The sequence below is a fragment of the Orcinus orca genome, chromosome 1 (assembly GCF_937001465.1).
Source record: "Orcinus orca chromosome 1, mOrcOrc1.1, whole genome shotgun sequence".
NCBI lineage: Eukaryota > Metazoa > Chordata > Mammalia > Artiodactyla > Delphinidae > Orcinus > Orcinus orca.
The window spans coordinates 48189077-48204603 of NC_064559.1; the positions used below are offsets into that span (position 1 = coordinate 48189077).

The 15527-nt window shown below is 42.7% G+C and overlaps 1 protein-coding gene across 2 annotated transcripts in view; it reads left to right on the forward strand.

Annotated features, from left to right (window-relative positions):
* Positions 1 to 838: 838 nt before the first annotated feature.
* NMNAT2 (nicotinamide nucleotide adenylyltransferase 2) overlaps positions 839 to 15527 on the forward strand; it is a 153972-nt gene continuing 139283 nt past the window's right edge. Inside the window, exon 1 of one of the 2 annotated variants that reach the window (XM_049703612.1) lies at positions 839 to 2007. In XM_049703612.1, the coding sequence (XP_049559569.1) occupies positions 1923 to 2007 (85 nt within the window). In that variant the 5' untranslated portion in view covers positions 839 to 1922. The remainder of the gene's footprint in view (positions 2008 to 15527) is intronic. The other variant, XM_004275207.3, reaches the window with a different exon arrangement.

Consider the following 15527-nt stretch of genomic DNA (forward strand, 5'->3'; position numbering starts at 1 on the left):
GCTATTTAAAAAAAATCTCAAATTATTAGGTTTATTTATTGTATCAGAATAGAACATTGGTCATCCCTGAAACTTCCTTTCTCCATCTTTCTCACTCTCAGTCCGCTCATTTACTTAAACCAAATTTCTAGACATTTTCCTAGATTTCTCTTTCCCTCATCCTTCACATCCAATCCATTTGCAAAGACTGTAAACTTTATCTACAAAACTTATCCTGAGACCCTTTGCTTCTCATCAGTTTCACCTCTCTAAAACCTAGTCCAAGGACAACTGCACCTGCTTAGACTACCAGGAGGATTTCCTATATGCTTTCCTTCCCTTCCCGTTTTCCACCTAGCAGCCAGAGTGATCTTATAAAAATGTAAATTACTTACCACTTCTCTGCCTAAAAGCTTCAGTGGTTTCCTTCTGTTATTCCTCTCTAAGTTATTCCTCTTAGAAAAACATCCAAACCCTACCCTAGCCTACAAGCCCTACTTGATTTGGTCCTAATCACCAGTCCAATCTTCTCTCTTAGCATTTTTCCCATTATTCATGCAGTCTGGTCACACTGGCCTTCCTTCATTTCTAGGAGCACAATGAGCCCCTCCCTGTCCCAGAATACTTGTACTAGCAACTCCTTGTCATTTGGGTCTCAGTTTAAATTTCACCACCCCAGAGAGGCCTTCCCTAACTTCTTCATTTCAAGTGGTCCCCTCTTCTCCATTCACTCTTTGTTGTGCCAGAGAGTGAACTGCATTCACTTATTGTGCATTGCACAATTGCCATCTAATATTTCCTTCTATGTTTGTTTTGTTTTTGTTTTTTGCGGTACGTGGGCCTCTCACTGTTGTGGCCTCTCCAGTTGCGGAGCACAGGCTCCAGACGTGCAGGCTCAGCGGCCGTGGCTCACGGGCCCAGCCGCTCCGCGGCATGTGGGATCCTCCCGGACCGGGGCGCGAACCCGTGTCCCCTGCATCGGCAGGCGGACTCTCAACCACTGCACCACCAGGGAAGCCCTTCTATGTTTGTTTATTGTCTATCTCCTTCCAGTAGAATGTAAACTTGATGAAGACAGGGACTTTGCTTTATCAGCAGTGTTTATAACAGAGCCTAACACATAGTGGGTACTCAAGGAACACTTGTTGAATGGGTAAATCTTTGTCTCAATTTTGATAGCTTATGTAAGATCACAATAATTTTCTAACACAGCTTTAATAATTCTGTCACATCCATGTTCTCATTGCTTCAACCCAAAAAAGGAGCAGTATGCCAGGGGAAGGATTTAGCTTCCCCCTATTTCTTGGCAACCACTAGGTCAACGTCTGGACTCAGTTTAGTAGTTCAAAACCATGAGACAAGGGGGGAAAGACGGGCAGAAATGAATATTCCTGAAGTGACCAATTGTCATTTCCCCACTTAAAATTTTGAGGAGAGAAAGAAAACAGTTCTTAAAATCGAACACGTTTAGAGTTGGAAATGTTCGAGAAAGTAGGTGTGGACAGAAAAATGTTAGATTGAGGGAGGAAAACTAATTCAGAAGGAGGTAAGAGAAAGAGCTCACACCATGCTGATGGTTGCCTGTCAGTGTTCAGGGTTCTGGGCTTGGGTACCACATCTTATATGTAAACACTAAGGAAGAGAGCGTGATGGGGTGGGGTGAGGGTGAGAGAAAGGGAGGAGAGGGCGACCAGGGCGAGAGGCGTGAAAGAAGCTAGAAGGAAAAGAGGACGGAGCTTAGCGATACAAAAGCAGCCTCGGATCTTGCCGGCGCTGCAAGCGTTAAGGGGAGGCGGGGAGTGACGCGGTTTGCGTCTGGAGCGGCTCCTTGGAGTCCCCAGCATCCACCGCCGGAGCCTCGCCTTCCTTTCTCCCTCTGCAGACGTATCGAGACACAAAAAGAGAGGCGACCCCTGGACCAGCGCGAGGGACCCACCCGCACCATGACCGAGACCACCAAGACCCACGTTATCTTGCTCGCCTGCGGCAGCTTCAATCCCATCACCAAAGGGCACATTCAGATGTTCGGTGAGTCCTCCCGCCCACCCCCGGAGACTGCTTCCGCCTCTCTCCTTTCCCCGGCACCTGTGTTTCCCAGGGCGTCTGACGGTAAGGCGAGTACCCATCTGGAGAGGTGTGCTGGCTGATCCAGCTGGTGGAGGTCAGCCCCTCTATTCTGGGCTCCCGGGAGGGGACGCAGACTGTGCTTCCGAGGCGTCACTCGCTCGGGCCAGACCCTCCTCGCTGGGGGCCAAGGGGTGGGGGAGGGGAGGGGCCGGAGGGGAGTGTTGGTTCGGATTGGTGGGAGGTCGAGGTTTGAGAACTGGGGTGCGGTGGTGCGGTGGTTTGGCTACTTGGCCGGTGAGGATCGGGATGGGGGCAGAGGTTGGGGCGCGGAGAAGGGAGAAGGGGGTTAGAGATAACGTGCTGTTTGTTTAGGTTGGGCCGAAAGCTCGAAGGAGTTAATGGTGTATATGCTTCAGAGACACAAACACACACAACACACCAGGAACAGGGCTGGGCTTCAAGGAGATTCGTTTATGGTTTGGCTGCTGGTTCGGGGCGGCCCGGGGCAAATGTTTGAGGGTTGTGGACAGTGGATTGCGCGCGCGAGGTGGATGGCTTAGTGAATGTGGAGGTGGGGAGCAGGGGGCGGGGGCCTGGGCTTGGCTGCCGGGACCCACCGCCTAGGAAGGGGAGAGGGCGGGGCGGATGCTGCGGGCTGCCCTTTGCGAGCCGGTGTTGAAGGATGGGGCCCAAGTTGGCTGAGGCTCTGCCCAGGTTGGCGATGGCTCCCACAAGGTTTGAGGCGTGCGAGTGTATGTATGACTCTGTGTGTGTGTGTGTGTGTGTGTGTGTGTGTGTGTGTGTGTGTGTGTGTGTGTGTTTGGGGGCTGGGCGAGGCGAGGGCGCATCATCGCGCGTTTTTTTCAAGGAGGCTTTGTGGCAAAGACAGAGGCCGAGTGAGCGGGGGCTCCTGGCTGCTGGTTGGGATTGAGAAGTGGTAAGGGAAAGGTGATCGTTGCCTGACAGAGATCTCGGGCCACCGGTGGGTAAACGGCGGGGCTTCGCTGCTGCTCCAGGAGGACCCAAAGGCGCGGGGGCTTGCGCGTTTAGACCCTGAGGGAGGCACGCGGAGGTCACTTTTGAAGCAGGAATTGAGGAGAAGTTAGAAGTCGGGATGCTTTTCTTCTGGCAATGAGAGAAACGAGAAGAGGAAAGCGAATGGACTAGGTAGGGATGGATGAGTGAAGGGTGGGAGGCCTTGCGCCGGCCGGCCAGTGAGGCGCTATCCAGAGACAGCGGTGCTGAAACGCAGGGCGAGCTGGAGCCGGCTGCAGGCACAAGTGTTTACCCGGAGCCTGAGGATTGCGTGGGCCCTCCTAGGACTGTTTAGTGAAAGCCACATCATATCGGTAAAGACTGGGAGAGGTGGCTTAGAATAAAAATATTCCTCTCTTAAACCTAAAAGGTGAGTTGAACTGGGCACCCTTATTAAAAACCTCATGGAAAGAATATACTTTGAGCAGAGTGCAGATCACATAGGCACATTTATAGGATCCAAGGAGGGTGACTGAGGTAGCCATCCCTTCCTCACCATACTTTCGCTTTTAAAAGTGTTGTATCAGGAGCTGGTGCCAACTTACCTATTAAATAAAGACTTTTGTTCTAGCATCAAAGTAGACTAGAGCATCTCATCAGCCTTCTAAGGGAATATCAGTGCCCTGAAAACACTCTCCTTTCACTTTCTTTTGATTCTGGTGTCTTCACCCCTGTCCTTTTTTTCTTCTCTGTCTGTATTTCCTCTAGCCATTTTATATGGCTGTACTTTATTCCTCTCAGTTGCCCAGACAGGGAGGGACTTTCCTCTGGAACTCCTTGGCTCTAGTAATCTTTAGTGGGCCAGCAGGTACTCCTCCTTTCTTCGTGGGACTAAGGATGTACCTAATTCCACTTGTTTTGGATTGCAGGAAGCATAGATTCAGATTGAGAACCAGGGATTTTGTTTTGCAGCTAAAGAGAGTTTAGTAATGGTGATAAAGGCTTTTGTTAAGTTGATGCTGACCTGCCAGTTCTCCATGAGTTTAGAGGAGAGAGTATATGGAAATAGGTATGGATTACAGCAGGGAGGTTTAGACATAGAATAGGTGAAAGGAGACTTTGACAGTAGTGACTTTTGCTTGTTATTGGAGCTGAAGAAGAGGAGAGAGTATCAACAAAGACTTTTGAGTGTCCATGAGTTATGTGTAATCCAGAGAGCAACATGGAAAGAGGATATGGTATGCTCACTGTGGCTTTAAGGAGCTTATAACCTAATGAAGGATTTAGCACATATACATTGAAAAGGAAACAGGAACAAGAACACAAAATACATATTAAACAATTTTTTTTTCTGTAGAATCTCTTATGGGAATCTTTGAGCTAGTGATAAGTTTTGTAATTTATTTTTGTAGAGCAGCTTCTGATTTACAAGGCATTTTCATCGTGTATGTCACTTATTCTTAATAAGAAGCTTACGAGAAAGGCACCATTATCTCCATTTTACAAATGAGAAACTGATGTTCAGAGGCTAAGTGGCTTTCTTAAGTGGCTTAAGTGACATGGAGCGTGGGTGGCAGAATTGAGACTGGAACCCCACATTTCTGATTCCTCTTGAATAGGCCTTTGCACTGTAACAAAAGCAGAAAGAACTGCTCACTAATCTTCTGACTGAATAATTCCATGAACTCTATTTCCTTCAAACATATACTAACAGAGATTAGAATTCAGTTGCCATCAACTAAATGAGATTCCTAAATACGCATTTCCTTAAGAGCTCTTTCCCATCTCTAAAGAAACCAGGCATCCATGAAATATTTTCTCCTTCGAAATGGCTTTAAAATTTTTTCCCCCAACAATACAGAAATAATTAATGCAATAAAATTATCAAACTTTTAAAAGATGCCTGCAATTTGTAATAGAAAAAAAGTATAAAGATGCAAACAGGACTTTGAAATTAGACACCTTTAATAGAGCTTCTATATTTTGAAATACAGTTGCTTACCAAAGAAAAAAGAGACTATAAACAAAACAAAACAAAAAAGAGTCATTCAGAACGAAAAACTCAGGCTTCGTCTCTGTAAAGTAGTACTTGTCCAGTTCTCATTATTTGTAAAATAATTTAGAATGAGCTTGTCTTTTTATTCTGAAAGGGGAGTTGATATTATTCCTATTTGTGGCTATGGGACCATATAAGAAAAAATTAATATTAAAAATTTTTTTATTTATTTATTTTTGGCTGTGTTGGGTCTTAGTTGCTACCCGTGGGCTCTTTGTTTTGGTGTGTGGGCTTCTCTCTAGTTGTGACGTGCGGGCTCCAGAGCCCTGTATTCTACACTGCAACTAGAGAAAGCCCACGTGCAGCAACAAAGACCCAGTGCAGCCAAATATATATATATAAATGAATAAATTTTAAAAAAATGGGTAGTGAGAACTTTATAAATTGTTTTCCTTTGTGACACAGGCCATCAACAAAATATATTCAACAAAGATACCTGTTCCCAATATCTTATGCTTATAACAAGGGAAAGCTATTTCTTTTCTTAGTACTCATATATTTTCCATTTAACTGTGCCACTAGAACATTTCTTCCACCACTCCCCCCGCCGCCTCATCCTCCTCCTCCTCCTCCACCTCCTCCACTCTTCTGTTACCACAACTAGCTCCTACTCATCTTTCAGATTTTAGCTTCAACAGTACTTCCTCAGGGAACCTCCAATGACTCCTCAATTAAGTATGGTTACCCTTACTGACATTTGACATTTGATCCCACATCACCTTATACTTTCCATACCATAACTCTAATCTCATTCTGTGTTTCATGACTATTTGCCATGCTAGACAGTAAGATTTATTAAGATAGAAACCATGCCTGGTTTAATCATTGATTTACTTCCTAGTACCTAGCATGGAGTAAGCTCTCCATAATAGTATACTATAATAATAATTGCAAATAAAGAGTATTTATTTATTTATTTAAACATTGTAGCAACTGTAATTTTCTTTTTAAAGTAGTTATGTATTCAGTATTTTAATTTATTTTTGGCTGTGTTGGGTCTTCGTTTCTGTGCGAGGGCTTTCTCTAGTTGCGGCGAGCGGGGGCCACTCTTCATCGCGGTGCGCGGGCCTCTCACTGTCGCGGCCTCTCTTGTTGCGGAGCGCAGGCTCCGTAGTTGTGGCTCACGGGCCTAGTTGCTCCGCGGCATGTGGGATCCTCCCAGACCAGGGCTCGAACCCGTGTCCCCTGCATTAGCAGGCAGATTCTCAACCACTGCGCCACCAGGGAAGCCCTAAAGAGTCTTTGCTTCATAATAGTTGCTGAATAAATAAAAAATAAATGAATGTCTTTCCAGGTGGAGGAATCAACCATGCATAAAGGGCTGGGGTGATGAGACAGAGAGCCATGGCATTAGAACAAAAAAAAGTTCAGGATGACTCAAGGAGGAGGGGATTGAGAAATAAGACTGGGAAGTTAGATGGAAATCTGATCAATTATGAAGGCTTGTAAGTCATATTAAAGAATTTAGATTTTATCCCAATGGCGTGACAAAATATTGCCTTTTTTAAGTAAAGGGATGTCATAATCATATTGTTAAGATTATGATTTAATTGAATTTTGAATGTAAACTGGTGAAGGGCAAGGATGGAGATGTAGTGAACAGATGGGCACCTATTTCAGCAATACAGAGTTCAAGTCAGAGAAGACTGTCACCTTGCTCAGGTTGGTGGCATTTGGGATGGAGAGTGAGTGTATTTGAAAATATTTAGGAGGTAAACGAGATCCTTATTTGGTGATTTGATGGGTGGGTGATGGCAAAGTAGTCCAGGGTAACTGGCAGGTTTCCATCCAAAGTGGATGAATAGAGAACATTGGAAGAGAAGCAGGTTTGGGCTTGGTGGGGAAAGTGAAGCTTCATACTTCTTACTCTAAGATTTTGGAAATAATGTATTCTAACCAAGTACTAATGCAAAAGAAGGAAATACCTAAATTCAAAGTCTCTTTGTAACCTGGGACATCTGAAACTTCTAATGAAAGCTCCTAGTAGGTTTTATTTGGATTATTCAAAATTCTTCATGCAAGAAATATATTGAAATTCATTAACATTATGGAAATAAAAAGATAAAGAATTTGCCAGCTTTTTTATAAACTACGAGATGGGAGAAAATCAAGGTCCTAAAGTTGACTCTTTTATAATGTTGAGGATGTGAGATTGGAAACAGTTGATGCAGTTCAAAAGACCATTCCAGAGCTTGCCCATCACTATGGTGATGGCTGTAATAATATATTTAAGTGGACGCTTGGGAATTCTAATTCACTGATAAGTTGAATGTCCTCTAATGGAAACTCATGGATCACTCATGGTAGTTTCACTGGCGAGAGCTGTGTCTACTCATGACGTGAGAATAATGGCTGAAAAAGAAAATTTAGATATTTTTGTCCACATGAACAGGTAGTTTGATTTACTTTCTCCTGCTGAATTGATTGACTGAGCCCCACGTGGACACAATTATGCTAATTACGATAGGCAACTCTCCCATCTAGAATGCATCCCAGATCAAGGAACAGGATATAACCGAGAAGGTTGATGTACTATGAATTTTGAAATGAAGAAATATTAATTTTCAGATTCTCTTCTCTTTTTGTTTTCCTTGATCTTATTCTACATATCCAACCCTTTATGCTTAAAACTATCAGAATTAAGAGATTCATATGACTTTTAAGAAATAGTTCAGATGACTGCTCAGTAGGAACCTCCTTTAAAATGTTATGAGTCTCAAGAGAAACACTTCTACACAAATTTCCAGTTTTAGACCAAGTCAAATGAACAGCCTAAAATGCAGAGGCAAACTAAACTAAAAACCGGCAAACCCTCAGGTCTGGATCTCTCTCTGTTTCAGAGAGATCCTCAGACAAGAGAGGAAAAGGCAAAACTAGACGGATAATCTATATTTTCTGTTATTTTTCTATTAATAAGTAATAGTTGTGAAAGTAGTCTATGCATGACTGGGAAAGGGAATGAAAACCCTGTTTTGAAAGTGTTTCTTTAAAAAGATTCAAATCTAAATTTTACAATATCATTGTCCTCTCAGCCACCAATACAGTGTTGTATATGTAGTGGGTGCTTAATCAATATTTAATGATACTATGAAATACACTCTTTCCAGTAGAGTTCTTGTTCATTTCTAAAGAGTTTTCAGATCATCCTGAATTGCTCAAGAAAGATCCTAAGGGCACAAAGGAACGCATTAAATATTTTTTAAACACCAGTTTAAAAAAAAAACAAAACACTCAACACACAAAATTTTGGTTAAACAAAGGCATTTAAAATAATTCTTAAGGATCTGATCTAACAAACTAAGAACTGGGATATAGGAATGCATTTTATAGAGAATTACACAACTTTATTTATGGATGTGTTCCATATCTCAATATATGTAAATGCAGCATCAGTTTAAAAGGAACAAAGTTTTCCATCGCCAGAGGTTTTCCAATCATAAGCATTCAAATGCATGGAACACATTTGTTTTTTTAAAAAAATACAGTTTGGCAGATAGCCTCAGAAGTATTTTAGCCTAAAAAAGATGTTTGGTGGCTTACAAGGTGTGACTAAGGCCATCCTCCCGGCTTTGGCTCCCTCCTCCTTTTGTACAATATCTCTATGGTTTATGAACTCTGCAGCAAAGGCAAATATTATAAACACTACCAGCATCATCACCTTCCCCATGATCATTTTAATAATGGAGTTAACCTTATTTGAGCTTCTTTAAAATCTACTACCATTAAACTGTTTTCCACTAAATCTATGGCATAATTCTCTTTAGTTCTGAACAAGTGAGCCAACAAGGAAAATTCTTGTAATTTGGGGGATAAGGGAGTAAAAGGAGGAGGCAGAAAATGAGCAAGACTCAGAGGCTAACCCCAGGAAGCAGTAGCAGCTAAACAGCACTCTTTCTCTGCTCTCTCTCCTGCATCATGTTGCCTCCACGTGGGTCACTATGCTGCTACATATTGACCTCACTTAATACTTACCAGACAGTAGGAGGGTGAGTGAAGTATAGCCCCTAGATAAGGCTAAATGCTTATAGTTTTTCTCTTATTCCAGTTGCTTAGGTCGAAAACCTTGGACTAATGCTTGATCCTTCTCTCTTTGCACATCCCATCTATGGCAGCAAATGTTTTTGGATCTATCTTCAAAATAAAACTAGGACCAGTCACTTTTTCCCATCTACAGCCCTGATGTAAGCCACTGTTCCAGTTCGTTTACATCATTGCAATAGCCTCTTAACTGATCTCTCTGCTTCTACCCTTGGCCCAACACTAAATTCTCAACAAAATAGCTGAGTGATCCTTTTAAAATGTAAGTCAGATGTACGTCAGAGCATGTTGCTCCTTTGCTCAAAATCCTCCAATGGTTCCCTATTTCATTCAGGGTCAAAGTCATTTTAATGACCTACAAAGGCCTCCATGATCTGCCACCTTTCCCCTTTCTCCCCCTACCTCATCACACCTCTTTCCAACCTCATTCTTAGCCAACTTCACTGACCTCCTTGTCTTGGCTTTAGAGTGTGCACTGAATGTTCTCGCTGCCTGGAATGCCCTTCCCCCATATATCCCCATGTCTAATTGACTCTCTAAGTCTTTGTCCAAATGCAACCTTCTCACTGTCTACTTGGCAGGTCCTACTCCCCTGATCACATAGTTTAAAATCACAGCTCACACACTCCCAGTCCCCCTTGTCATGCTCTACTTATATCTTTTCCCCTTACTTCTTATCCCCTTTTAACAAAGCATGTTATTTATCTGTTATATTTATTGTTTAATGTCTGTCTCCCCAACTAGAATGTGAGCTCTTCAATGGCAGGGATCTTTGTTTACTCGGCTCACAGACGTTTCTCATGCTCCTAGAAGAGTTCCTAGCACATAGTAAGTACTCATTAAATGTCTGTTGAATGAGTGAATGAATGAAATGTTAGAATTACCTACCACCCTGACCTTAAGTCTAGATCCTTTCTGTGGTAGGAAGGGTAGAGTCTTAAAAGGACTCAGTATGCGTTCATTCATTCATTCAGCAAATGTTTATTGAGTTACGAATGTGCCTCTGGCACCATGCTAAGCCTCAGGGATATGAAAATTAAAGGCATTCCTTCTTATGCCTCAGGGAGATCATCTTCTGTAGAGGAGATAAACTACACATAGCAGTTCAGGTCATAGTGCTATAAAAAGAGGGGAGGATGACGTACAGTGAGAACATAGAAGAAAAAGTGATCACTCTAGACATGGTGGGAGGATCATCAGGGCATGTATTAGTGAGAATGAGTTTGAAGGTAGGAGCTGCCCAGTGGACAGGATGGAGAATGGCATTCTGGGCTGAGAGCTGGGTACGTGTAAAGGCCCCAAACATCATGGCACATCAAGGGATCTCCAGGAAGCTTGTTAGATGACTGGAGTGCGGGCGGGGACAGGAAAGGGCAGGAGACCAGAGAGCCAGAAAACAGTTTTGGCAGGGGTGGAGGGTAGGCACCAAAGAGTTTAGACTTTACTCAGCCCTTTTAGTGATGGGCAGAGGAGTGCATTCCAGATGTGGGACCTACATCCCAAATGTCAGTGTTCCCTTTATTAGGGCTCTGACACCATGATTTTTTTTTTTTTTTTTTTTTTTGGCGATACGCGGGCCTCTCACTGTTGTGGCCTCTCCCGTCGTTGCGGAGCACAGGCTCTGGATGCGCAGGCTCAGCGGCCATGGCTCACGGGCCCAGCCGCTCCGCGGCATGTGGGATCTTCCCGGACCGGGGCACGAACCCGCATCCCCTGCATCAGCAGGCAGACTCTCAACCACTGCGCCACCAGGGAAGCCCCTGACACCATGATTTTATCTAAATATTTTAAAGTTATTATTTTTGTATCACTTTTCTAAATATGGAGGGCTTTTTTCCCCCATGATTTTAAAATTTTGTTTATTTATCTATTACTTTCTGAAATGGAACCATTTGTCCATTCTACTGAAGGAATAAATAAGTGGGGAATTATACTGCTGTACAACCCACCAAAGCAAATAAACAACCAACCAACCACCTCTCTCATAGGAAGTTGTTCTCACCTAGGTTCTAAATGTAGCCCTTCTGCACTTCAGTGGGATTGTTACAGGAAGGGGGACCCCTTCGAGGGCCCGAGGGTGAGCTCTTGTCTAACACTCAGAAAGACACGTGTGTGTGTCTGTGTGTCTGCTGACAAAGCAAGAGACTCTATTGGGAAGGGGTGCCTGGGCGGAGAGCAGCAGGGTAAGGGAACCCTGGAGAACTGCTCTGCCACGTGGCTCGCAGTCTCAGGTTTTATGATAATGGGGTTAGTTTCTGGGTTGTCTCTGGCCAATCGTTCTGACTTAGGGTCCTTCCTGGTGGCATGTGCATTGCTCAGCCAAGAAGGATTCCAGCAAGAAGGATCCTGGGACGTTGGTAGGACTGGCGTCTCCTCTCTTCTTTTAACCTTTACCCAGTTCTTCCGGTTGGTGGTAGCTTGTTAGTTCCGCCTCATTCTTTAACAGGACCTCCTGTTGCAAGATAACTCATGCATATGGTTACTATGATGCCAGGCCAGGGCAGGCGGTTTTGGTCAGTTGTTCCCCTAACAGTATGGCGCCTCATTGTTGTTAGAGTATTTTCAGATTTGGTGAACTCAGTTCACCCTAGTGTGATCTTCCTTGATTTTTAAGCATTTGTATCATGCGCCTGTTCTCTTTCCCCTAGGCTTAATTGTCTGAAGAGTGAGGACCATTGGAGATCCTTTTCTCTGACACTTGTTTTCTGCTCTAATCCTTTCAGGAGGTCTTGAACAAGTATACTGTATATCTGCTCTTGCTATAAAGCTATGGGTGTCCGTGACTTTGAAATTTACTATATCATTTTAAAGCCTCAAATAAGTGACATTCTATTGGGGGGTTGGGTTTCCCAGTGCTTTATTCTTCAACATTTCTTCAACCCTTCATCCTGGTACCCACAGAGAGGTGGAATCCTCATTCCATGGAGCACTGAGATTAAACTACATCAATAACTGTTCATATCTCTTTTGAGATATTTATGTGCTGATAAATATTTAGCAGTGTGTGTGGTTCATCACAATAAGGCAAAATTTTTTTTTAACTTAGAGACTGTCACCCATTATAAATTAAAATTAAGAAAGACAATATAGTATTGTACATATAAATTTAAGCCATAATTGCCTCATTTACCATGAACCAATCTTGCTAAGCACAGTTTAAAAATTATTTACTTGTTATGCCCCAGGGAGTCAAAGTTTATAGATAATACATGATTTTCCCACCCTGTGAAACATGTTGATAAAGAGTGGGTAAATGTCTCAGTTTTTCTTATTGCTTCATTATTTCTCTCATTAGTTCCATTATATATGGAATTTAAGAAACTGAATTGCTATTGATTTGAGAATATACCTAGTCTCCTTTAACCTTTGTTTTGTCATCTGTAAATAGGGTGATTGGTATAACCCAGGGGTCAGCAAACTACAGCCTGCCAGCCAAATGTGGCATGCAAGCTAAGAATGGCTTTTACATTTTTAAATGGTGGAAAATACTTTGTAACACATGAAAATTTTCCGAAATTAAAATATGAGTATTCATAAATAAAGTTTTATTGGCACACAGCTACACTCCTTCACGTGAAAACTGTCCGTGGCTATTTTCAAATTACAACAGTAGAGCAGAGTAGTTGTGACAGAAACTGTTTGGATTGCAAAGCCTAAAATATTTACTACTTTCTGGCGGTTTGCAGAAAAAGTTTGCCTATCCCTGATATTACCTACCTCTAGGGGTTGGAATGGGGAGTGAATTTAAAGGGTTCTCAAAATATAAAGTGCAGTTGAAGTCCATTACCCAGAGGAACTCTTTAATGAACAATTTTCAGTCTAAACTAAATCTCTAAAAAGACTCATTTAAGCAGCAAATGTAGTTTCAATTTCATAATTGTAATTTTTCTGGCTGACTGAGTAAATGACTGTGTTCACAACGGGGATGATTTTCTGGTGTTTGGTTTACATTGGACATTGATTAGCCCCTCTGGCTAATGTTGCACGTTTATCTGCTGCTGAACATTTGATGTACTTTCCCAGAACATCCTTTACCTCAGGGGTCCCCAACCCCCGGGCTGCGGACCGGTGTGTATCCGCAGCCTGCAGCCTGTTATGAACCAGGCCGCACAGCAGGAGGTGAGCAGCTGGCGAGTGAAGCTTCAGCTGCCGCTCCCCACCGCTCCCCATCACTCGCCTTACCGCCTGAACCATGCCCCGCCTCCCACCGTCCGCGGGAAAATTGCCTTCCACGAAACCGGTCCCTGGTGCCAAAAAGTTTGGGGACCTCTGCTTTACCTGATTCACGGCTGCCTCCTTCTTTCAATCTAATATTTTGTATGCTTTATATTTGAGGATTTTAAAAAATCAGCACATCAATTGCATCAGGCTTTTACAGGCTGCTCTTGCAGTCACATCTCGGTTTTCTGCGGGATCTCGCCTGCCTCTGAACTCTGACAGCACTCGGCTTGTACCTCTGGTATAGCCCTTAGCACATTGTGCTGTGGGTTGTAGCTATTTCAGTCCATGTTTCAAATTTTCTATCAGATTTAGGCCCTTGCCCACGTCATAGGGCTCTTTGTATCTCCTACAATGCCTAGCACCGTGCTCTAGGCACGCGGCAGTTACTATAAATATTTAGCAAATGAATGAATGATTGAACTGTTAGGAATATTCAGAATCTCAAACTTTAGGCAAAATAGGTGATTAGAAATCAGACAAGAATTTGGAAACCAGGAAACACAGGGAAACAGAAATTCAAGTATGACAGAGTCAGAAAACAGGACAAATAGCAAACATTTAGGGACTTCAAAACTGAGATGGATTGTTACCTCAAGATAGGAAGGCTCATGTGTTATAAGAAGGGAACCCTATCCCAGAGTACAGCCTTTCCAGGCATCCACAGGGGAAGCGGCAAGTCGTGTTTGGGGGCTATTAAGTTTGTAGCTTGGCAGGAGTAGAAAATGTGGGTCAAGGATGAAGGTGAATCCTGAAACTATCCACTGGGTGCTTCAGTCAGATGTCTGGTACATCCAGCAGTGGTTTCTCAGTGAGGCAAAAGTAGGTTTGGGGATGACAAAGGAGTTAAGTTTTACTTTTATTTATTCATGGTTTGAAAAATGTTTTATGTACATGGCACCTGGCACAGGGAAGCTTTGTATATTATTTACTCTACTTCATACAAACAAAATGGACAAAAAACCTTGGTTTGTCAATTGTAAGTTTTCATTTCAGAAATCACAGAATCTCCATTTGGAGGAGATTTAAAAAATCACGCAGATCCTCATCCAGTCCTGAAATCTCCTTTAAAACATCTTCGCAAGTGTTTGTCCAAACTCTGGCTTGAGATCTTCTAGAGCCAGGGAATGCACTATTTTCCAAAGCAGCCGAATAGCACTTGGCACAGTTTTACTTTTTTCAAGATTATTTCTTTTATTGGGCTGACATTGACCTTCCTGAGACTTCCACGTGTTGGCCCTAGTTCTTTTCCTTGAGATCCATGGAACAGGTCTAATTTGTCTTCCTCTGTTTGTGAGACATTCGTATAGCTGAAGACAGCTACTTAGCCCTCCTCACCAGTCTTCTCCGTAGGCTAACAAGTTCCTTCAGCTGGACATCTATTACTGTTTCTAAGTCTTCATAACATCCTGGTTCATCTTCTTCAAACATATCTTCATTGTCTACATCCCTCTTTAAACGTTATGTCCAGTTTGTGATGCAGCATTCTGATGTGGCATGATGTGTGCTTTCTTACCTATTATTGAACGTAGTTTATTGGATGTTCCCCTTATTTGTGGCACTGTGTCTCTCTAATTGAATCAGGTAAGGCAACCTATGGCTAGCTGCATGCTGAAATGTCCTGACGTTCTGAATAATCAATTTGATGGACTACACTACTAAACTTAGTCCAATTTATTTAAAAATCTGCCTGGTAAAACAAAATTGATTAGTATACTGCCAAGATGGGTATCTTCTGGAACTTTGCAGGTCAATGCACATGCTTGGTTGTATGACATGTAACATGTTGCCTTCAGAATAAGAAAGAAATTTTTCAGGTTCCAGAACAGGGCTGACACTAGAAGTCTCTAAATTGTTGAATTATCAAGTTTCTTAATATTTCATTTCAGGGGCTTTTTTTTTTTTTTAAATGGGTTCTGTTGAGAGCTCCAAATCAACTCTTGTCCATGTTTAAAAGTCCTGGTTTTGGGACTGAACTCTGAACCTTCCTCCGATCTTGTCTAGCTTCTCCCTTCACAATTATGCTATTAGCACTGCCATATTCCCAGGGCTCCCTTGAAAAATGCTCTTATTCCCTGCAATGATGACTTTATCCCAACAGAGGTGGTCAGTGTCACATTTAAATTGGGCAGATGGAATCCTTAAGAAAACAAATAACAAAAAAGTAATTTTCCTTATGGAACTTTCCAAATAT